Below are 21,176 nucleotides of genomic sequence, written 5' to 3'. Positions count from 1 at the left end.
TAAACATGGCTCTTTGGCATATTCCTAATTTTGCACTTAATTTTACCGATATTGCATCAACTTGTTAGTAAATTTTCATAACGACCAGAATAATTATTCTCGTGGCAGCATAAACATGTATTTTAGAGGTCTAGACCAGTGGTTCCCAACCTTTTTTGACCCATCGCCCCCTTTTCAAGCTCAACACCGATCATCGCCCCCAAATTTTGTGTACCAAAAAATGGGCATACAAACTGTAATCACCGGCGGGTTGACTAAAAAAAAAAAAAAAAAAGGTCAACTTTTCAGCTCGATGTCGAATTTGTCACTTTTGCAACTAAATTTCCGTGGGTTGACTAAAAAAAAAGGTCAGTCGTTTTGACGCGACATCACCCCCTTCACTATTTTCGCCCCCTGTCGCCCCCTTTGTCCATTTCCGCCCCCCCTATCGCCCCCTTCGTCATTTCCGCCCCCTAGACCGCCAAATCGCCCACGTTGGGAACCACTGGTCTAGACAGTGACGTATCCAGGGTTAAGGGCTTGGACTCCTTTACAAAATCCTCAAATTTAAGTTGCTATAGCGCTAGCGACCAATATCCCTCGCGAATTCGATGTACCCGACATCGCACGCTGCGTAAGCCTGGATTGCATCATACGTTGGTAGATCATAGATAATATCAGACATGGGGACGTCTATATGACAATCTAGTTTTCAAATACACATTGTATTCCTGATCTCCGTCGAGAAATGAACTGCCTTGGAAGTGACATTCCAATTACAAATTCAAATTACAAACAACGCTTCGCTATACACGTTCTTCATTTGTGAGTAGCTTTCGAGTACTACTGTTAAAATGTGGTCGTGTAGTGCAACGTTTATGTTTTGAAACTTGAGAAGTCGATCGATATTTAGATTTTCGGAATCAGTGCTATATTTATATTAGATTATTATCAGTTATTATAAATTCTGAGCTATTTACGATGAATTGCGCTATCACAGGATGATTATTATCCTACGAGTTTTTACAGAGAAAATATTGCACCCACGATCAATCCCATGTAGTGAGTTCGAATTACTATTACTATTACCATGACGTCACGAATTTTCAATTGTGACGTAACAATTGATTGGCATGTATGGCTCTTTAGGAGCTGAAATGGAAAATATAGGGCCAACAAGGCTCTTCAGACGAAAAAGGTTCCCGACCACTGGTTTAAAACATGTTTTAAACGAAGTGTTTGAAACAACAATTTGTTTTAAATGCAACCCTGCACGCAAGGCCTATATATATCGACTTTTCAATTAGATAAAATAAAAAGGGCAAAAGAAAACAGGAAACAAAAGAACATCGAGATAATCAGTTTTGGGCTCGTGTTAAGCGTCTCCAACGTAGGCGGCCGTGGGCGTCTTCAAGCGACAGCCAGCGTTGCGCTAGATCAGATGCACGCAAGGCACCAAACATACTCGGCATCGCTATACAGTACCGGCCAATAAACCCTTGGGTTAGATGACATATCAGTAGAGTCACGCGGAAGATTCAGCTATACCGATGTCGCAGAATTAACTTGATGCCCGGCCGTAACCAAACCCAGGAAATATATCGTCTAAAATATATTATATACAATTGGAATGGTCACATACCGTGCTTAGCTTAACGAGAATAGATTAACGGCAGCTAGTTATGAGCATACTTTTCTGCTGCTGCGCGGACTGGGTGATCATCTGACCAGTTCTCTCGATAGCTGGGGTCGTTCAATCGCTGCTCCTCGCGTACGTCTGATATCCTCCTGCTTAGCACCTTTGAGTCAAAGAGGTTGGAAAATCAAATGTTACACCACGAAACAAAGCGGAGAATGGCATTAGTAATGATGTAAAATTGCCAATCACAAATCCAAGATTAGAGGTATATTGACATGACAACCGTGACGAGCCAAATATCGCTGAGTCAACGTTTGCATCGGTTATCTATTTTCTCTGCGCCAAGTGCTAAGGCATACTAATCGGTAAAAAAGAATAATTAGCCTTTCTGGCTATTTATTTCTATGCCAATGCCACTCCAAAGGATGCGAAACTGTCTGAGTTGTCATTCGTGTCGATAATACCCGAACGTATGGGTCACGGATACACGCGTGTTGAATACCAAATGATTCATATATATAATGAATGCGGTGTAATGTATCATACATATTATATGTATATACCATAGGACGTAATACCAACTTACCCGCTTCCTAATATTGAACGTCAGAACCATTTTCTTCATGAAGTCGTTGGCAAACATCGGATAAAAGTTTAGTATACGTAACAGTGGTTCGCGCTTCACTGAATGTAAATCGCAGTATGTCAGCGCGCGCACGTGACTTTCCGAATGACTTGCGCTTGTGTCGTGCCAAAAAGTGTCACCGAACGAATCCCCTTTGCCTGAATATAATTACAGCGTCAACTTTCAAAGTCACTGTCACTATCACAAAATCGATTGTCCACTATACTTGAGGAACGAACAATTGATCATGCATATTTTGACTATAACATCAACTATAGTTCGATATGCCCAAAACTTTCTCACAGAAGGTGTATCGAACATGGGTTCAGTGACTAATACAATGCGATTTTTCTCGTGATCCCCCTTATAATATGATATGATAGGTACAGCAGGAGAGAACGCTGCCATAGGAATGCATGTGCCACTTTTGCTGTTGCGAAGAGTAATAACAATCAGTTTTTAAGGAGGCTATATAGTATACATCATCAATTGGCGTGTGCCAAATTAGTACCAGCTTTCGCGATCTGGATACTCACTCAATATAGCCACCACCTCGCCGTCTTGGATGATTTCCAACGAACCAGATACCACGAAGCATAAAGCGTCGACGTTTTCCCCTTTATGATATATCATATCGCCCGGTGCTGTATGGGTAGTCATAAACTCAATCGCAATGGCGCGAAGGCAACTGTCACTTGCCAACCTGAAAACTTCCGGGCATAAATTCTAATTGACATTGACAATTCGGACACAGAATACCTCGCTGAGCTATTTCCTATTCCATATCCATAACCGCGGGAATACATCATCAACAAATTCTAACATACAAGCGCGCAAAACATTGTTACAGCTTCGAAACACAGTCGATAATTTTCGAAATTTAGGCACGCGGTGTCGCCGATAACAATCTATTCTAAAAGCCGAGTAACTGTGCATGTGCAGATTGTGCACTGTGCAGTGTGCAAGAATGGGTCTGGAGGCGAAGACCAACGTTTTTAGGGCCTGACGAAGTGCTGCTTCGAGCATGTGTCTCTGAGGGATCAATATCATAGGGTTACCATATTTTAAAATCGGAAAAGGAGGACACTTTTTAAAAATTTTCAGACTTAGAATACTGGAGTCAAATCCGGAAAAAGTGGTAAATTCTCCACGACACGACAATGTGGCTGGTTGCATATATAAAAAAAAGTTATCACTTTCGTTCGAACCACGAATTTCCTATTTAGCGTAATTTATGCTCGGATCTATCCACTTTCTTAGCTATAAAAGCTGTAAACGAGGACGAATTGCCAAAAAGGTGGTCATTTAGGCGTCCTCGGAGGACATTTTCAAAAACCTGAAAACCCGAGGACAAATCCTCCTAAAGAAGGACGTATGGTAACCCAACAATATCATCATTTGCGAAGTCACGCAATTTTTGGTTTCTCGCGAATGCCTGGACACATCATTTCACGCTGAAAGTAACATCGATACAAACATAGTATATGTAGGTTTGCATTTAAAACAAACAGTGTTTTAAACAGTGCTTTGAACGAAAGCCTTTTTAAAAAAACAAAATAGGGCGTTTTAACGTTGTATAATTATGCCATAATTGTGTCAATACTAAAAAAACATGTAGGCCTAGTGTGAGCCTTATACGACAGATTTGCACCCAATAAAGTCAACGTATACGATGTGCAGTGTCTAGAAACCTCGAAATCGTCGTCGGTTCAACAGTTATAACAAATAAATATAGATCATTGGCAAGGAATCTGTGTTCTGATGATGATGACCGTCGACCGTAAGCTGCATAACGGTGTAGTCCTGGTTTACGTAAATTTTGGTCTGTTTATGACAGTGATCAGATGCCCTTTTTGCTGAAGGAGTCATATTTACCCTATATTTTCAATTGTCAATGTCAATCCATTGTGACATCGCAATAAAAGATTCGTGACGTCATGCCTGAACAAAATATCAACAAAAATCATGTTTTAAACAAGGGCGATGTTTTATAAATGTGTGTTTTAAATTGAGTTTTGTTTTAAATGCAACCCTAAGTATATGTACGGACAAACCAACACCTGTCTGAAGAGTTGAATGGAATAGTGATAGATAGATATTCGAGCCTCGAGATGGAATCATATAGCCCTCTAGGCGAGAGGAAAATGTGTTACCAAGCAATACATCTCAATTCAGCAGGAAACAACACGACCGCATTATACTATATCCTTTCGATTTCATAATGATAGCGCTCATTAGCAATCGTTTCCCTCACCACGGTGGCGAGATCGTTATCTGACGATTTCATCTCGGAATGATATTAGGTATAGGCTGACCAATTGGCAGTCGCTTGCTGGCAACAAGATGGGAGATTACCCAATAACCAAATATATCTCGCCGCCATAGTTTAGTGACAATATATATATACTCGGGATCGTAAGACTTAAAGTAGTTGGTGACGGAGTCCGAGCATTTAAACCAGTGTTTCTTTTAAATCTTTCTTCTAGCGCAGACCCCTGGATTTTTTGGATGTACGCCTGGCCCCTGAATCGTGAAATATGGGGAACTGGTGACTAAATGATATCTTACAATAAGGACAGATCTTATAAAAGACAATGTAGTTTTATGATTGTGGTTTCGAAATTAGCCTTTCATGGACCCCTTAAAACTAGATCCCGGATCCCCGGGCCCTAATTATTATATCGCCTCACTGAAATGTAGGGTTGGAATTAGCAATATGACGTCACATGACGTCATATGTTCACGTTCGCGTTCACACGAACCTGAACCTTTCAGAGGTTCGCACCATTTCTACCAGCAGCACTCACATTTCACAGAAACTTACAACATCCTATCATTATCACGTTGTAAATATATGCATCTCACCGGAACGAGGCGTGGTTGTTGAAAACTTTCCTGTTCAAGTGCACGCATATGTCGGCCTTCATATCTTTTGGACAGTAGTTGAGAACCTGCAGGAAAAATTAGATGATTGGCGTCGATACCAATCGTTCTGCCGATAGCAAATAGAGTAATCACCAAAGTTATCCAATCAAGAGTATGGCCTATATATCAATAACATTCTAGTACTGATTATTTAAAGCATAACGCAGGGTTTTGCCAAATGGGTGTCGGGCGGGATTGATGTGGCTAAATGAAGTATTGGGCTGGTAAGCCAGACCTGATCACTAGAGGTGATATTTTATTTAATGTCTTGGCGGTTATGCTGTGACGTAATGAACATGGATGGTAGTAGTTCCCAGCGTTTTTCTAGTCACGGATCCACTGCAGAAATTTTCAAGCGTACCCTGAAATTCTTAAAATTGACGCCACTCAGTAATTCTGAGAAATGACGCATTGTACAACAATATAAAAGTGCCCTTATTACCGGAAGGGATTACCGTTTCTCTCCACAGTTATCGATAGTTTACAAGCGAAGCCGGCAGTTTAACGTGACGGGGAATTCGCAATCCAAAAGTACGTCAAATTCATTTTACATGAATTAAAATAAACCACTGCAATCATGGAAGCATCGTCGGTGGATGTTTCGCGATGAGGGCAACGATATATTGAACCATTTTTCCACTATGTCCTTACTACATCTACACCAGAGTTGGATCAATTGTAATTAGGAATTGAGCTGAATGTAATAAATTACATTTTTTCATGTAATTGTAATTGTAATTGTAATTGAAGCATCTCTATTTTGTGTAATTGTAATTGTAATTGTAATTTTATCAAAATTTTGCTCAATTACAATCTCAATTACATTTTCATGGAAACCTGACAATCACAACATAAAATATAATCATTTAATCAATCATTTATTCGTCGCACCAGTAAAAATCCGGTACGAACCAGGATGACGACGAGGCCTTAGTAAACAGTCACCACATGTAATAATTAGCTTATTTACATCGGTGTTCTATATGCGTGCTGCGTTATAACTAGATAATTCAGTCACGCTAAACTGTTTCCCATACTTCAGTAGCAACAGAAAACTTTGTGAATTACAATATAGGCTAAACCAGTGATGCTCAAACTGGGGCCGTGCCCCCCTGGGCGGCGTGAAAGCATCTGATCGGGGCGCGACGCTCCAGTTAACTGAAATCTTTTCCGCGCTTGACCCGATTCACCTCCGTTTTATGGTTATTGCTTGGTGTATAGTCTGAATTTCGTATTGGAGAATTCTCTCATCAACAGTCATAACCTTCCATACCATCAAACTATATGTAAGGATTGCTAACTTTCTCGTTTCATTGTGTGCTGTGACGATAATGGGGGCACGAAATATTCACTGTCATAAAGGGGGGCGTGTCTAAAAAAAGTTAGAGAACCAGTGGGCTAGACTAAATTTTAATATTTCAAAAGTGGATGAACAGCAAATAAACTCTTCTGAAACCTGTGCTGAACCATTTCCTACACCACGGTCAAAGTTTTTTTTAAATCTCTGACCAGTTCCGAGGCTTGTTGCAACAATAGCAAAAAAATTCAAGTTTCCAACCAAGGCTTCATCAAACTTGATCAGGCATTTGTAGAGATGTCCCAATCTTACCTCCAATCTTGGCCAAATTTACTGGGGCCAGAAACTTTTCGCACCCTAATGTTCATCAAATGCAATCTAACAATTTCCGAGAAAGTTAAAATGTAAATGCGAACCAAAATATTGTAATTCTTAGTTATCAGGAGGTTCTTTCCTTTTGCATTTATTTTAATTTTACGCACCTTATCGGTATCATCCTTATCGGTGACGCCTTACCAATTACATTTCATTATCCTGACTTAGCTCTGAGTAGCCTAATCGTTTGATTATATTTCATTGACCGCCCTGTAGCCTATTCGCTGTTAGTCGCTCAAACCTTTGGTTCTTAACAGTCGCTTGAAACATTTTTCGGTGCTTGTAGTACTCATGATTAGGAATAGTTCGAATACGTTAGAGTTTTTTTTAATTAAAGGGTATTCTACATATCAGGAATGAAACATGAATAGCTTGAGATTGTTGCTAATTACGTCGCTACGGTTGTCAAAGAACACCTCTTTACTGAATCAATTACCTGTTTAAATGTAATTGTAATTGTAATTGAAATTGTAATTGTAATTAATTACATGTTTAACAGTAATTGTAATTGTAATTGCAATTCGATAATTTTAGCATTGAGTAATTGTAATTGTAATGTAATTGAGACATGCAAGGAAGTAATTGTAATTGTAATTGTAATTGAATTAAAATATTGTAATTGATCCAACTCTGATCTACATCATCTATTGCAAGGCCTTTTTTCTTCCCCCCCCCCCCCATCCATTTCGCCCTCCGAACGTTTCCGCCCCCTTAAAAATACAAATCGCATCTGGGGGGCGCTGGAGACAAGGTTAAGAACCACTGGGCTATATGATGGCCAACACATGCCTGAAAAGGGATCGAACTGTTGTATCTATTCTCCTAAGCATCACAGATTGATCGACTACAAATGTTATTCCAGAAGCACAGAACACTGAGAGAAAGTCGTGGCGGAAAAGTACAAACGATAATGCCATATATGCTGAGAAAGATCCGAATCATGTAACATTCTATGTCCGGGCGCGATTACCAACTTTTTCCGTATCAATCCCTTTGCTCATCGACCAGGTTGAGACGATGTAATCCATGATTCTGTCTTTGAGGCCGACCGGGATGTCGTATAGCTTGAGAAACTCGCGAACGCTGTTCAGCATGTCGTGGTAACGGTTCGTGTCCGAATACATTTGTTGGATGATTGTAGTTACGTTACCGAATATTGTGGCATAGAGTAGCGCTGAGAAAAGGATGACATTTTAGCGATGCCATATGAGCTGCTAGATATTTCAGCATTTCACACAATTATAAACCGGAGTTGAAACACTTCAGCATGTGACTTTTTAAGCAAAAAACGATGGCCCTAATCGGTCAGGTGTCGGGATAGCGTGTGGCATATGTTCCAACGAATGGATTGCGGGTTTGAGTCCCACCGAGGTCAACTCCGAGTGTTGAAGGTTTATCTAGGCTCCTCCTCGCCAACTGATCCGCGCAAGTTGTGTCTTAAAAAACCAAGAAGTTGGCCATGCTACAAGTCGACAGATAAGGGAATCATAAAAAAATATCGACTTGGTGTATATGACCATTGCAGTCGAAAACACCATGAATACTATAAACAGCCCTAACCGGTCTACCCTAATCCAGTCCCAGGTTGGTTAGTAACGAAGTACGGTATTTCTACTTTTCTTGGGTAGATTTTGCTACTTACTATATTCTCAAATGGTTATGATTTTTGAATGATTCAAATTTTACCAATCAGTTTTTGATACAGGACTATCTACATGTTACACTTTGAATATTAAGGTATAAAGAAGATTTTGAATATGTTTGCATCAATAGATGTTCAGGCGTCGCCTATTTGTCGTGCCGTTAGTCATATTACGTTTATAGTTTAGAACAGGCGTGTCAAGCATACGGCCCGCCAGACGCTTTCATTCGGCCCGCGAAGGAATTTTGAGTAGATTCAAAATTGCGTGTATCATCTAGCATATCTCTAACAGCTAGGGCTGGGCACAATGATTCGAGTACTCGAATCCGAATCGAGTATTATTTTTAATGATTCGAGTCGAGTAGTAAAATACGATTTTTTTGAGTACTGAAATTATACGCTTCTCGCCACTGAAAGTTGATTTATCGACGAGAATTATAGTTTCGATACTATTTTCACTGTTAAGCCTTGAAAATTTGATTGGTGGTATCTTAGCATACGAAACATATAGTACAAAGCTACGAAGGTTACTGGACGTAGCACATTTCCGAAGTCATGATTATCTCAAATCATTGTCACCAAGTGGAATGAAATCATTATGGTCGAAAAAATATCATAGTGTCATTTATTAGATGGATAACAGGCATTTTATTCGTTGTGGTGGCATAAACGGTACATATTTGAACTTTGACGTATTACATTCTGTTATGACGTCATAATGAGTGGTACTCGATTACTCGACTCGACTCGAAGCATATTACGTGATTCAGAATCAAATCACTCAGGTACTCGATTTTGCCCAGCCCTACTAACAGCAAATGTTGGGATTTTTAGTAAGCAATACTTCCAATAAATAATCCCTCACGACAGCAAATGTAGAGTATGTTCAATTGTTCATAGGCCATAACCACCCGACAGTGGTGTTGCGATTTCCCTTTAGTCGATATTAGGAGCAAGTCGTTCACGTTGACTCCAGGGATGGTGTGTGAACGTGAGGTTCACGTTTGCGTCCTGTGTGTGAAGTTGTGAACCTGAGAAATTTAGAGGTTCACGTTCACAAACGAACCTTGGTAGGTTCTGCTTTATGAAACTTTTTCATGTATTACAATTTTTCACGACACCATGACATCTTTGGTTGAGATTTTTGCATTTCAACTTCGGACCACTCCTTGCATGGCGCTTGCAGCATAAAGTCAACAATAAACGAGGATGTACCTTCTCAATCTCACACATTTTACTTGCTTTGTTACAAAAGTTTGGTTAGAATAATCACTTTCCGTTTGTGCTTATTCAATGAATCAATGTAATTGATAATGATAAAAAGAATACATCGTTTGTCTAAGCAGGGGTTCTCAACTTCCCTTGTGTAACGGGCCGCATTTTAACAGCAAAAGACGCTGCGGGCCGCAGAACAATATTACCATGTATTTGTGGGCTACAATTAAATTTAGGCTACTGTAGCCTATTTACCACTCGCTTACGGGCATTTGCACATTTTTATGTATTATATAGCATCAATGGACAACGTCCGTAAGTTTGCAGCTTCTGCTTATTGTGAGAATATGTATCTTCTAGCGGCGAAAGTAAATCCCGTCATGGAGCGTGCAAATGCATTCATTGCCAAGTCTGTATATGCAACTTAAAACCCTTCCACCAGAGAACCGAAATCTCTGTTTCAATGCTGGAGCGACCAATTATAAAATTACGGTAACTTTTTCGTTACAGAGGCCATTATTACACAGATCTCTGAGTGATATGAGAGGAAGTCTGGCGTTCGGGGCCATTTTTGAGCAAACCAATCAACCATTCTCCTTTCCTTCCATGCCTGGGGCCCTGCATCAACAGTTACAGAAGTTAGCTTTGTCAAGTTGATATTTTTCGCTGGGCCCACGTTTTTCCAGCCAGCATTTCCTCTGCGTATATGTCCACTCTGATAAAATTCAACCAGACAATTAGTTATGCAATGTTGGTGGATTTGTCCGAGATTGGGTTAAGGCAGTCTACGCGGCAACATGTTTCAGAACATGCGACCGACTGACATTGATGTTACTTCTATGGAACGGTTGAATCAGAAGACTGTATCTTCGAAATTTTTCAGGTGATAGTGTACTTGCTGCTACGTTCCGGAAACAGCAAATATTTGCACAGTGTGTTAAGGTCTTATTGAAATCGCACCTTCTGTAGCAGATTTCTTGGATTTAGCGATATTCCAAGTATTTTTGAACGATGCGTCTGAAACGTCGTCGGCAATATCAAGAACCGTTCGCAGTGAGTCAAACACTTCGTAAAAGTGCAGGCCTACTATGTAGCGGGATTCTCTTGAACTAGAGTCCAGCAGAATACCGATTCAAAACAATTAATAATTATTAATTAATAATTAACAATTAAATAATAATCTGAAGTCGAGCATGTATCAAGAAACGATAGCACAATAAAGCAGTGTTGTTGTTGTTTATATGGTATTCATGGTGTGTCGCCTACTATGGTCATTTACCTCCTCATTGAACACCACACTGTTCGCTGATGATACTCACCTCCTCTCTTCCGCATCTTCGACGGCAGAGCTAGATGCCCTGACTGGTGACCAAATGCCCAAAGTCCATGAGTGGACGGCCCAGAACAACCTTTGCATAAACGCCTCCAAATCGCAATTGCTGACAGTTAATTCAAAAAATAACCTAACCGTTAATATCGCTGGTCAGCCCGTTTCCAACACAGATAATGCCAAATATCTCGGAGTTTTACTGGACTCGAACATGTCCTAGAAGAGTCATATTCAGTCCCTAGAAACTAAATTATCACCGAAGTGCGGCCTGTTCTACAGCCTTGGGCGCTTCATGCCAGCATGGGTTCTTCTGATACTCTTTAAATCCTTAATCCAATCGAAGTTACATTATGGCATCCTCTGTTGGGGGGCTGCCAGTGAAACTGCACTCAAGCCACTGCAGAAACTACAGCATAAAGTGCTCCGAATCATAGCTAGGGCCCCAAAGGGGCCTGGCTGCCCATCCAATAAGTCGCTGCTGAAGAGATTCGGCGTCCTAAACATAGAAGATATGCGGAAACTAGAAATCGCCAAGTTTATGTATCAGTTTCACTGCGGTCGTTGCCCCGAATATTTCAATGACTTCTTTACCTCCGAATCAAAAGCGCACAAGTACAACACACGCGCGTCCACGTCGTCCAAATATCATATGATCGACCGAAAAGATCATCGCTCCATCAAATATGCCAGACCTGATGTGTGGAACAGTATCCCGCCGGCCATCCGACAGTCGACGAGCATGTCCACATTCAAGTCGAAATACAAGCAATTACTACTAAATAAATACAGTCCATCCTCAAGATTACCGGACCACGACTGACCTATCGATCTCGCTTCCCATGACATGCCGCCCTATTTCTTGTCGCATTCTTCTTCTATACTATCTTCTTTACTTTCATTCAGTGTGCATGCCTCCTCTTTACATCGCCTAGGCCAAGGAGGGTGTCAGATTCCATAGACTACTCCTTGTCGCTTCGACATCTTCCTGTCTTTTCATTGTATCGCATTTTTGTGGTGTATTGAACTGATAAAATTGCTAATAAACCAATGATGATGATGATGATACACCAGGCCGATATTCTGCATACTTATTGCGTAACAGCCGACTTATTGCACAGTCCACTTCTAGGCTTCTTGTAAGACACCGCTTGCGCGGATGAGGTGGCGAGGAGGAGCCTAGACAAACCTCCAACGCTTAGGTATTGAAGCAGTGGTTCTCAAACTTTTTCAGACACACCCCCTTTTTTGATAGAGAATAATTTCGTGCCCCCATTATCGTCATATAACAAAATGCAACCAGAATGCTACAAACGCCTAGTTGGCTATCATGGAAGGTTATGACTGTTAATGAGAGAATTCTCAAATATGAAATTCGGACTACATACACAGGGAAACAACTCTATGAATTGAAGATAAATTGCACGCAGTGCGAAAATTTTTTCAGTTGACCGCAGCGTTGCGCCCCCTTCAGATGCTTTCACGCTCCCAAGGGGCGCCCCCCCCCCCAGTTTGAGAACCACTGCATTCATGAATGAGTAATCAAACGAAACAGAGACGCTGCGATAAAAGAGCTAAGTATCTAAACTAATTCCTTTCCTTTCCTTTCCGTCCTTTCCTTTCCTTCCTATCATAAAATTTAAATCAGTGCGATTAGGATGTTGGCCAACTTATTTAGGGGGTAATATCGGTAGCAAGTATAGAAAGTAGTTTTACACTCTGCTCAATGCTCAATATCAATGTTGCAATAATCGGATGCCGAATACGTTGTCCGGACTGGCCTAGACCGTTAAGGCGTAAGCTTATAGTTTCTTGGAAGTCTTTGTCGAAAATATGTCCAGGGACTACGCGACAGATGGTGAACGAACATTGAAGGATGTGATCCATAGTCATTGTCAGTGTTATAATCGTCCTTGGTAAATTAAAATCAAACTCCTCCTGGTGGCGATATCGATTGTAACCGTAATTAGAGAAGCTGTCAAACAATGCCGATTTGGTGTTTGTTGCGATTTGACCCACAATGTGTGTTGGCATAAATCGATGCAGTCTCCCCGAGGACTATAAGCCGTTAATTCCTTATAATACTCACCGCCAAATATCAGCATCGCTACGGTAAAGCATTGCTCGGCCTCTGTGGTTGCTGCGATGTTTCCAAATCCTACTGACGTCAGACTGGTCATCGTGAAGTAAAATGAAGCAATGTAATTTTCCTGATTAGATGGACCGCCGCAGATGGTGCCGTTGGCTGAAAGTAGATTTGTAAAATGCAATGTTCGTGCTACTACCGAGAGCCCGAGACGGACAATCAGAAAAATAGTGGGATTTTGCGTATGTGACAACAAATTATCTCCGATCTACGTGCATAGGACTCGCAGTAAACTGCATTCTTTTCGTACAATGCGTATTTCAACGGTTATCTCAGTTCATTGGCGATACTTCCCGTCTACCATGTGACGCGACGATTATACGGAGTAATGTGAAATCCGTTTAGCCCATACACAACGCCTGAACTTGTCGCATTACGTCATAAAATCAAGGATAGTGCTATATAACATTAGATGTTATAAAATATGTCAATATTATGCTTCGGTAATCCATTAATGCGTCGGACGTCAATGGCCAGCAAATTGAAATATGAATCTCGTGGGACTGCAGAGTAAATGGGTTGGTACGTGGCTGCTGGTCAACCTTGACATTTTAGTAAAATGCTAATGGGCGTGGAAGTTGATAGTAAAGACTTCTCTTCACTGTTTAATGATATGAGTCATATACAATGCCTAAAGATGCATCGTAGGCAGGCCCTGTGTTATTTAGAATCATTGTACGGTCCTACCCGTCTTCTCTAAAACATTATCATCAGTTTCCACTACAATGAGGTTTCTTGGACCTTATCATAGCGGACTATACTATAATCAGTTGCTTTATTTGCATTGCTGCCGAATAATTTATAGTTAATGCATGGCAAAATCGAGTGTCGGGTTCAATCCGCATTATACTGCTTTCCAACTTAATGTAATCAGTACGTACCATCTAAATAATATTCTTTATTCACCGAGTTTGCGAAAGATATGAGCCAACCACGCTTCGGCAACGTTCCGACGTAACTGTCCAGTTCTTGCTGCCCAATCACGTACCACACGCACGCCAGCCAGTGACCGGACAGTCCAAAGAGAACCACCTAAATCTGTTGTTCGTCAGGTTTTCTTACCGAATGCAAGAAGGACAAGTAATACCCCACCAGAAGCACCAGCATTGCACCGCCATATTCAATGTAATGGTCCAATTTTCTCGCAACCCTTCCCAGACGAAGCAGTCGTGTGACTTTGAAACTGCTGAAGAGACTGCTAATGCCCTGTTGTTCCAGAAATATATTACATACCAGAAAATCGCTGATAGCGAAAAGAACTCGAAGTAGGTGCATACAGGTTATATATCCAAACAAGTATTTTGTGTTTATTGAGTTAGAAACAATGACTAACAGCCATTTCTCTTGGTGCGGTGCAGAGATGAGCATGGGTTAGGATTAGGATTTTGAAAACCGGATTTGTGATCTTTTGTCGGATTTGGATTGGATTGGGATTTCAGATTTTTTTTAAATGGATTAGGATTGGGTTTGGACTTACCGATTTTCGGGGAGATTGATGTCTTTTGGCGAATGGCGACAAAGTGTTTCGATCTACCAAAGTTACTTCGTGTACTTTGGCACTCATTATGCGTTTATTTCTTTTTGAAGAATTATAGGCACAAGATGTAGGCTTTCTAAGAGAAATTCCAAGTTTATATCGGATTAGGATTGGAATATACAAATTTGATATCGGCGATCGATTTTTGTCAACGATAAAACGCTCGCACCTTTTATGTGGCGAGATAGCGTAGTGGTTTAATCCACAGCTGTAACACCAATGAGTTGCTGGTTAGAGTCCGACCGATGTCGACTCCAGAATTCCTACCTGGGTGTTGGAGGTTTATCTAGGCTCCTCCTCGCCATATCATCCGTGTATAAACGATGTCTTATAAAAGCTTAGGAGTGGGCCGTGCTGCAAGTCGGCAGTACGGAATAAAAAAAATGACGAAAATTGGCTTGGTGTAAATGACCAATTGTCGACAAACACCATGAATATCACAAACAAACATCATGCACCTTTTATGCGACCACAAAAACAGTAGCTTGCTACTACGTGTTTTCGATGCTGTGATAGGACTATGAGGTTTCGAGGCTTCCACTTTACGAAAAGCATCGAGATTATAATTCTCGTTGATAATAGTATAGCTTCTATGAAAGAGGGCGTATAATTTCAGCAATCGAAAAAAAAATCGTCTCTTACTACCGACTCGAACCATTACAATTACTACTTGATTCGGATGCGAGTATCCTAGAATCATTTTACGCGGCCCTAGTTATGAGCTATATATGTGCGTGGAATCGATATGTCAGAGACGAGACCGGTTAATGATCATGTAACTTTATACGCCTCATTCAAGTCTGTAGCCTAATAACTCAAAACGTGAACAACTGTATTCTGACGACAGATTTATCGACAACTCAACTAAGCTGAGTTCAGGTATTGATGATGAGTACGTAGAGTAATCTTAAATTAAGAAGCACCATCGCAAAGTCAATTAGTCGGCTCGGGATTTAGATTGACGACATTGGAACGGTAGTAGCCTACACTAATGTTTTACTTATGAGTTGAGTTCTCTCCCCATCAGCTTTCCAGAGACAGCAAGATACAAAACCGGGTTTGAATTATTTATGATGGTGGCGAAGTGCATTGCACCGAAACCAATCAAGTCTTTGCTTTTGGCGCCGTCACAATATACCCTGTTCGCGTAAATAACGCAAGGTTTACGGTACACGCCGCTGACACGTAGACAACATTTCGAAAACACGAACCTCTTCTGTATAACTCCCCTCTGGGGATGTCAGATAATTTAAAAGGTCGTAGGGAAGGCACGACAGCAAATCGACGACGAACCAGCTCCGCATGTAGTTCATCTGAATTACGACGGGTTCCGAAATCACCTCTCCGCCAGGGCCGACGAATGTAGTGCGAAGGTTGATTACAATGTCCAAAACAAAGATGAGATCCTAAACCAAATTTCTGACATTTCAAGGCCTGGCTAAGGAAGAACTCGACAAAAAGAGCGTGCTCGAACTGAACGACATTTTATATACATTATAATTATTGTTGTCTGGGCCTGTGTTTGATTTTGCTACGTTACTGCGATTCATTTGACGAGACTGTATTAACACAACACCTGTCTGCGATTGACGAGTCAAAACGTAACGTATGTTCGGCTGTTCGCGTTTTGCAGCATGAGCCCGATGGTTAATGATAATGAAGTCATTGAATGCACGTTACTTTTGTGGAAATGGTTTATTATTTGATTTGGATCGTTTGAGTGAGATCAGTGAAGCCGCCGAAATATATTAAATAAAAGTCATTTGGAGCTCGCATACCTGTTCCTATATGCTCATTACATGTCGTTTTGAAGTATAGCTACGACGAATTCATTCATACGTTACGGTCTAGCCGTGCAATTGTCTACATCACAGCAAATTATATTTGTAATAAGTTATTTGAATGGGATTAATATCACTTGCCTGTGATATAGCATAATATGCAGCTCTGAGCTGCAGTTCGTTAATACTATTGATATTCATTGACAACGTCTGAAAATGATACTAGGTATACGTGCGTGTCATTCCCGTCTTGAATATTGATGTCATGGATAGGAGGGATTTATCGTTGAGAGTTTTGGTATATTGTTTGGCTCCTTGTTGCCATCATAGGGTTAGCATGAGAATTGTCTTACAAAAGCCTGGCCTACATCGAAAATGGGCCGTTCCTAATGCCTATATAAGTCGGCAGTTTGGAAATCAATGATGACAACATCAGTCGTGGTGTAAAAGGCCAGGTAACTGACGTGGAAACATCGTGAATGTCGTAAACAACAACAACAGCATATCAATCGACTCATTTACTCACCACTATCGTATCTGACACAAGCCAGACATGGCTATTGTTGGCTTTCAATCCAAATGAAACGTTATAAGGCACAATGACAGCAGTGTAAAATGTTAACAGGAGAATAAACCAATCCCATATCAGTTTAAATGTGGAATAGTGTAGAATAATCGTCTTGGGCGTTTTCGGAGCTTCGTGGTGGTACCTCGGTAGAATTACAGGGTTCAGGTTCAGTACCTGAAATAAGAATACGATTTGCTGCGGCGGTATCTATAATTCTATATATGCAGTGTTGTGTCAAATATTAAAATTAATTTAAAAAACACATGTTTAAAAGAAGTCACTTATTTAAAAAAAAATATGTTTTAAACAAGGTCTTTTTTTTTGTTTATTTTAGGCATGGTCACCTACAGATCAAAATAGCATCAAAATTTGCAATATTGTATTATAGTTCACGACGTAAATGCTATAGAGCAGGGGTCACCAACACTTCGAACTGATTTCGCATTTCGGAAGAACGTCAAGTAAAGCATTTTGAATGCTCAAATTGATTTCAGTTTCAAAATGTTGTTTTTGTTTCAAAATAAGCTTTTCTCCATCACTATTGCTCATTAGCTGAAACAGCTTCAGCGATGACAACAGCATTCCGAGGGAGAATCGGCTGATATGAATGGGCTGGGCATATTGCATTGACGTGCAATAGCCCAGACACTGCCAATACCGAGACGCTTAGACACCGGCTTAGGGATTCCCCACAAGGTCTGATTTTTTATCAAAAGTCCTTTGTTCAAAACACTGTTTAAAACATGTTTTAAAACGCCGTTTGTTTTAAATGCAACCCTAGTCTCGATATTGCATTATTGCGGCCCGCGGCCTCTTCGAATTTGTAAAGTGACTCGCGACCCGTTTTGAGTGGGCAATCAATCAATCAATCAATCAGGTTTATTAATATTTTCATCGTTTCAAAACATCACAAGACTGCGATACAATGAAAAGATAGGAAGGTGTCGAAACAACTTGGCGTAGCCATTAAGATCAGACACCCACCTTAGCCTGGGCAAACCCTGCTTTAAAGGCACTATCTGACTTAAAGAAACGATTTCATTTGTACTTGTATTCAATAAATGTTTCCACTTGTCATAATCACAGCGAGATATACGAGGTGGAGGTGGATTCTAAAACGAGCCTAATGATACCGCTTATGAACCATGTGTAGTAGGCCTACAGAAGATCTTGAAACTGACGTTTTTGGAGCACGATGCACCGAAGCGAAATCACAGGCTATCGAGTGTATGCTATCCCAAGTCTCGAGATAACTTAAGCATATTTATCGATCAAATTCATCTAAATCTAAATCCCAAACCAAAGTAAAAGTACTGGAGTATTACGTTCTGTCTCCCGGAACTACTTACTTTGGTCGTTATGTTTTCAGATTAATTCGCACTTCTACTGCGCAGCTTTTGACGCAATATTAGTTACTTTTTAACACTTTGACTTTTGCAAACTAGAAAGTAGTTCTGGGATCCGTTTGTATAACTTGTATGAGTGAAATTATCGTATCAACTTGCAGGTTTAACCCCTGCGACAGTAGTAGAATATAATATTCGTGAACATTGCTAGTAGTCATGTAACTATAGGGTTGCATTTAAAACCAAAATCAATTTAAAACAAACACGTTTAAAACAAGGCCCTAATTTAAAACATGTTTTTTATTGTTGTTTTTTTATTTTATTTCTAAAGCCATGACGTCACGAATACCAATTGTGACGTCATAGTGGATTACCATTGGCAATTGAAAATATTGGGTGAATATAGCACCTTTGACGAAATATCTGTACTATTCATGTTGAACCGACTATTTTGAGGGTTCCAACTTTCCCATATCGATATAAGTCGGCTATAACTGGTGATAATTGTCCGTAGGCTCATACAACATGTTTTTTGGAAAGTATTTACAGACACAATTATGGCATAGGTTTACAACTTGAAAAAAAAAATGTTTTTTTAAAGCCTTTTTTTAAAACACTGTTTAAAACATGTTTAAACAAAGTGCTTTAAAACACCGTTTGTTTTAAATGCTACCCTACATGTAACGTTGTTACGAATATGTAGGCCTATCGTTCAATTCCGGAAGTAACCCACCTCCGATTTACTATACTAAAAGTATGCGACACCTATGGTCAACTGTAATACTTAAAACCACTTATACTTGAGCAATTTTCAAACCATCTATTTTCTATATACTTGATGAAGTACTTTCGGCATGTCTTGGATATAACTAGTTCTATTCGCACTTGAATAGATATTTATGACATTACTTTTACTTGTATTTGAGTGGAAATGCTGGCTACTTTGAACACCATGTATATCACCTACATACATGAAAACAGTGACAAGAATGGAAGCATTATTGTTAAACCTTCTGTAATTCAGAGTATCTCTGGTTTCTCGCCGGAGTGTGCTCCCGTTCATTGATCACATCCGGTACCTTATCATCTTCGTGGTTTTTCTTCATCTTATTCATCAAGGAATTAAATCTAGCTGTCAAAGAAGAAATAAGTATAGGCTCACATACTAAGATGTCAACAATTCAATCGCAAGAAGTAGCCACAAATAAAACGAACAAAATGACCCGAGGAAATAGGCCTTTCGAAATGAGTTAGTTCTGGATATTGAAATAGCGAATTGGTTTGAATGAGAACTAAACCAGGAAATTAGTAATTCACTAGTACAATAATGTCAAATATTCATGATGGTGGCAGGATTTGTGACTCATTTGTGATTATCATCAAATCAAGATATAGTTTGCAGCGTTCACTCTGAACAGCAGTAGAAAAGAGGGCGAATGCGTAGAACAGATTGTCAGAGCTGAGTGTGGCACAACGTGATCCAAATGTAGTTTCAAAAGGAGAACCGCACCTTTGTCGGTCCGGACAGGCTCTTTGATGTAAGATATGTCCTTGAATATTAGGAGGAAAAGCACGGCTTTATTCTCCTCGTTCATAATAGGCGCTACCCGGATTAGAAACCACGTCGGCCCGTCTGCAAGTGAACGAATATCATTAATTGGAAATATCGATTGCTCCAACGTATATCGTAACATGTTATTGTAACAACTAATCAGCCAGAAGGATCATCCTAGATTATACCTCTCCACGTCGGGGCAATCAACCAAATCGAAGCAAAACCTTGAATGGTACAGATTGCTTCTAGCGAATGTTTGTGGATTACGGAATTGGAATTTATAAACGTATGGGGTCGAGTAGGCCTAATATTGAGGCTATTGGATTTGCATAACACATACGAAAAAAGTGCACAGTAATGTCCTATGTAACCCTGGTGTTAATCAGGTATATGTTCGCGATCGAAGATCGCACCTCATAAGCATCACCAGTAATTATGAACCTATGGTACGCGAGAGCTCTCCAGATGGTGAAGTATTTTCAGCTAGATATCTCCAATTTTTTTAAATACCTCATCCCAAGGGGTTCTCTCAAAGCTTATTGCTATATGTGACCAGAGCATTGCTATATGTGGCGTTATATGATCCATTAAAAACGCGTCGTGACGCCAGGCTACCGATAAATCCATGTAGGGGAGTATAGGGGAACTTCTCTTAGACTGAATCATTTTAAAATAGTTCTAGCAAAATAATCAACCGACAGATTTTGTTTTGATGTCAGTCACACGTACGGCAGATTGTCTCAATACCGATAACATTAGGGGACATCAAATTCAGCATATAAAATTCAATGGTTTTGTAGAATATGCTGAGTTCATGGCGTCTTCATATTGTTCAGTATCATCATTCACTATCACATTCGGCTACGTGGGTTTTGTATTTTTTAATGAATGACGACTGTATATAATGGTGATCGAAATCAAGCGACAGATGGGATGCTACGGTGGGTATTCACAAAAACTAAGGCCGCACCCGAACTCTTTGAATTGCAATACATTTGAAGTTCGAATTTCCCGGTGCTCTTCGACTCCAGAGTATCCTTCAGTTTTTCGACGGTTTCCTCTTTCGTGCGATCTCTGAATGGAAAGTTATCATCTGTTTAGTTCTCTCGAGAGATATAATGTCGATGTATGATATATATTCGTACTATACTGGCCTTGCGCGTTTGGGATCTGAACAGAAGACTATGTGAAAAGGCATCCAGATATCACCGCAATCTAT

The 21,176-nt window shown here is 40.2% G+C and overlaps 4 protein-coding genes across 5 annotated transcripts in view; 2 read left to right on the top strand and 2 right to left on the bottom strand.

Moving 5' to 3' along the window:
- LOC145452592 (uncharacterized) overlaps nt 1–21,176 on the bottom strand; it is a 230,416-nt gene that overhangs the window by 137,792 nt on the left and 71,448 nt on the right. The window lies entirely within an intron of this gene.
- Nucleotides 1–21,176, top strand: part of LOC145452596 (uncharacterized) — a 144,361-nt gene that overhangs the window by 60,885 nt on the left and 62,300 nt on the right. The window lies entirely within an intron of this gene.
- Nucleotides 1–21,176, top strand: part of LOC145452594 (reticulophagy regulator 3-like) — a 141,082-nt gene that overhangs the window by 60,885 nt on the left and 59,021 nt on the right. The window lies entirely within an intron of this gene.
- LOC145451884 (voltage-gated delayed rectifier potassium channel KCNH5-like) overlaps nt 1–21,176 on the bottom strand; it is a 34,796-nt gene that overhangs the window by 4,619 nt on the left and 9,001 nt on the right. Inside the window, exons 3-15 of the mRNA XM_080330104.1 lie at nt 20,928–21,031; nt 19,913–20,035; nt 19,413–19,534; nt 17,015–17,230; nt 15,919–16,113; nt 14,263–14,376; nt 14,052–14,202; nt 13,114–13,269; nt 7,815–8,014; nt 5,109–5,194; nt 2,780–2,946; nt 2,205–2,401; nt 1,672–1,778 (exon numbers count right to left, since the gene is read on the bottom strand). Of these exons, the coding sequence (XP_080186230.1) occupies nt 1,672–1,778; nt 2,205–2,401; nt 2,780–2,946; nt 5,109–5,194; nt 7,815–8,014; nt 13,114–13,269; nt 14,052–14,202; nt 14,263–14,376; nt 15,919–16,113; nt 17,015–17,230; nt 19,413–19,534; nt 19,913–20,035; nt 20,928–21,031 (1,938 nt within the window). The remainder of the gene's footprint in view (nt 1–1,671; nt 1,779–2,204; nt 2,402–2,779; nt 2,947–5,108; nt 5,195–7,814; nt 8,015–13,113; nt 13,270–14,051; nt 14,203–14,262; nt 14,377–15,918; nt 16,114–17,014; nt 17,231–19,412; nt 19,535–19,912; nt 20,036–20,927; nt 21,032–21,176) is intronic.

Source organism: Botryllus schlosseri, chromosome 12 (genome assembly GCF_051294905.1).
Source record: "Botryllus schlosseri isolate E-star chromosome 12, Bs_hap1, whole genome shotgun sequence".
In the NCBI taxonomy this organism is placed as follows: Eukaryota; Metazoa; Chordata; class Ascidiacea; order Stolidobranchia; family Styelidae; genus Botryllus; species Botryllus schlosseri.
Note: the sequence above shows the minus strand (reverse complement) of the source record. Positions and strands in the feature narration are given on the sequence as shown.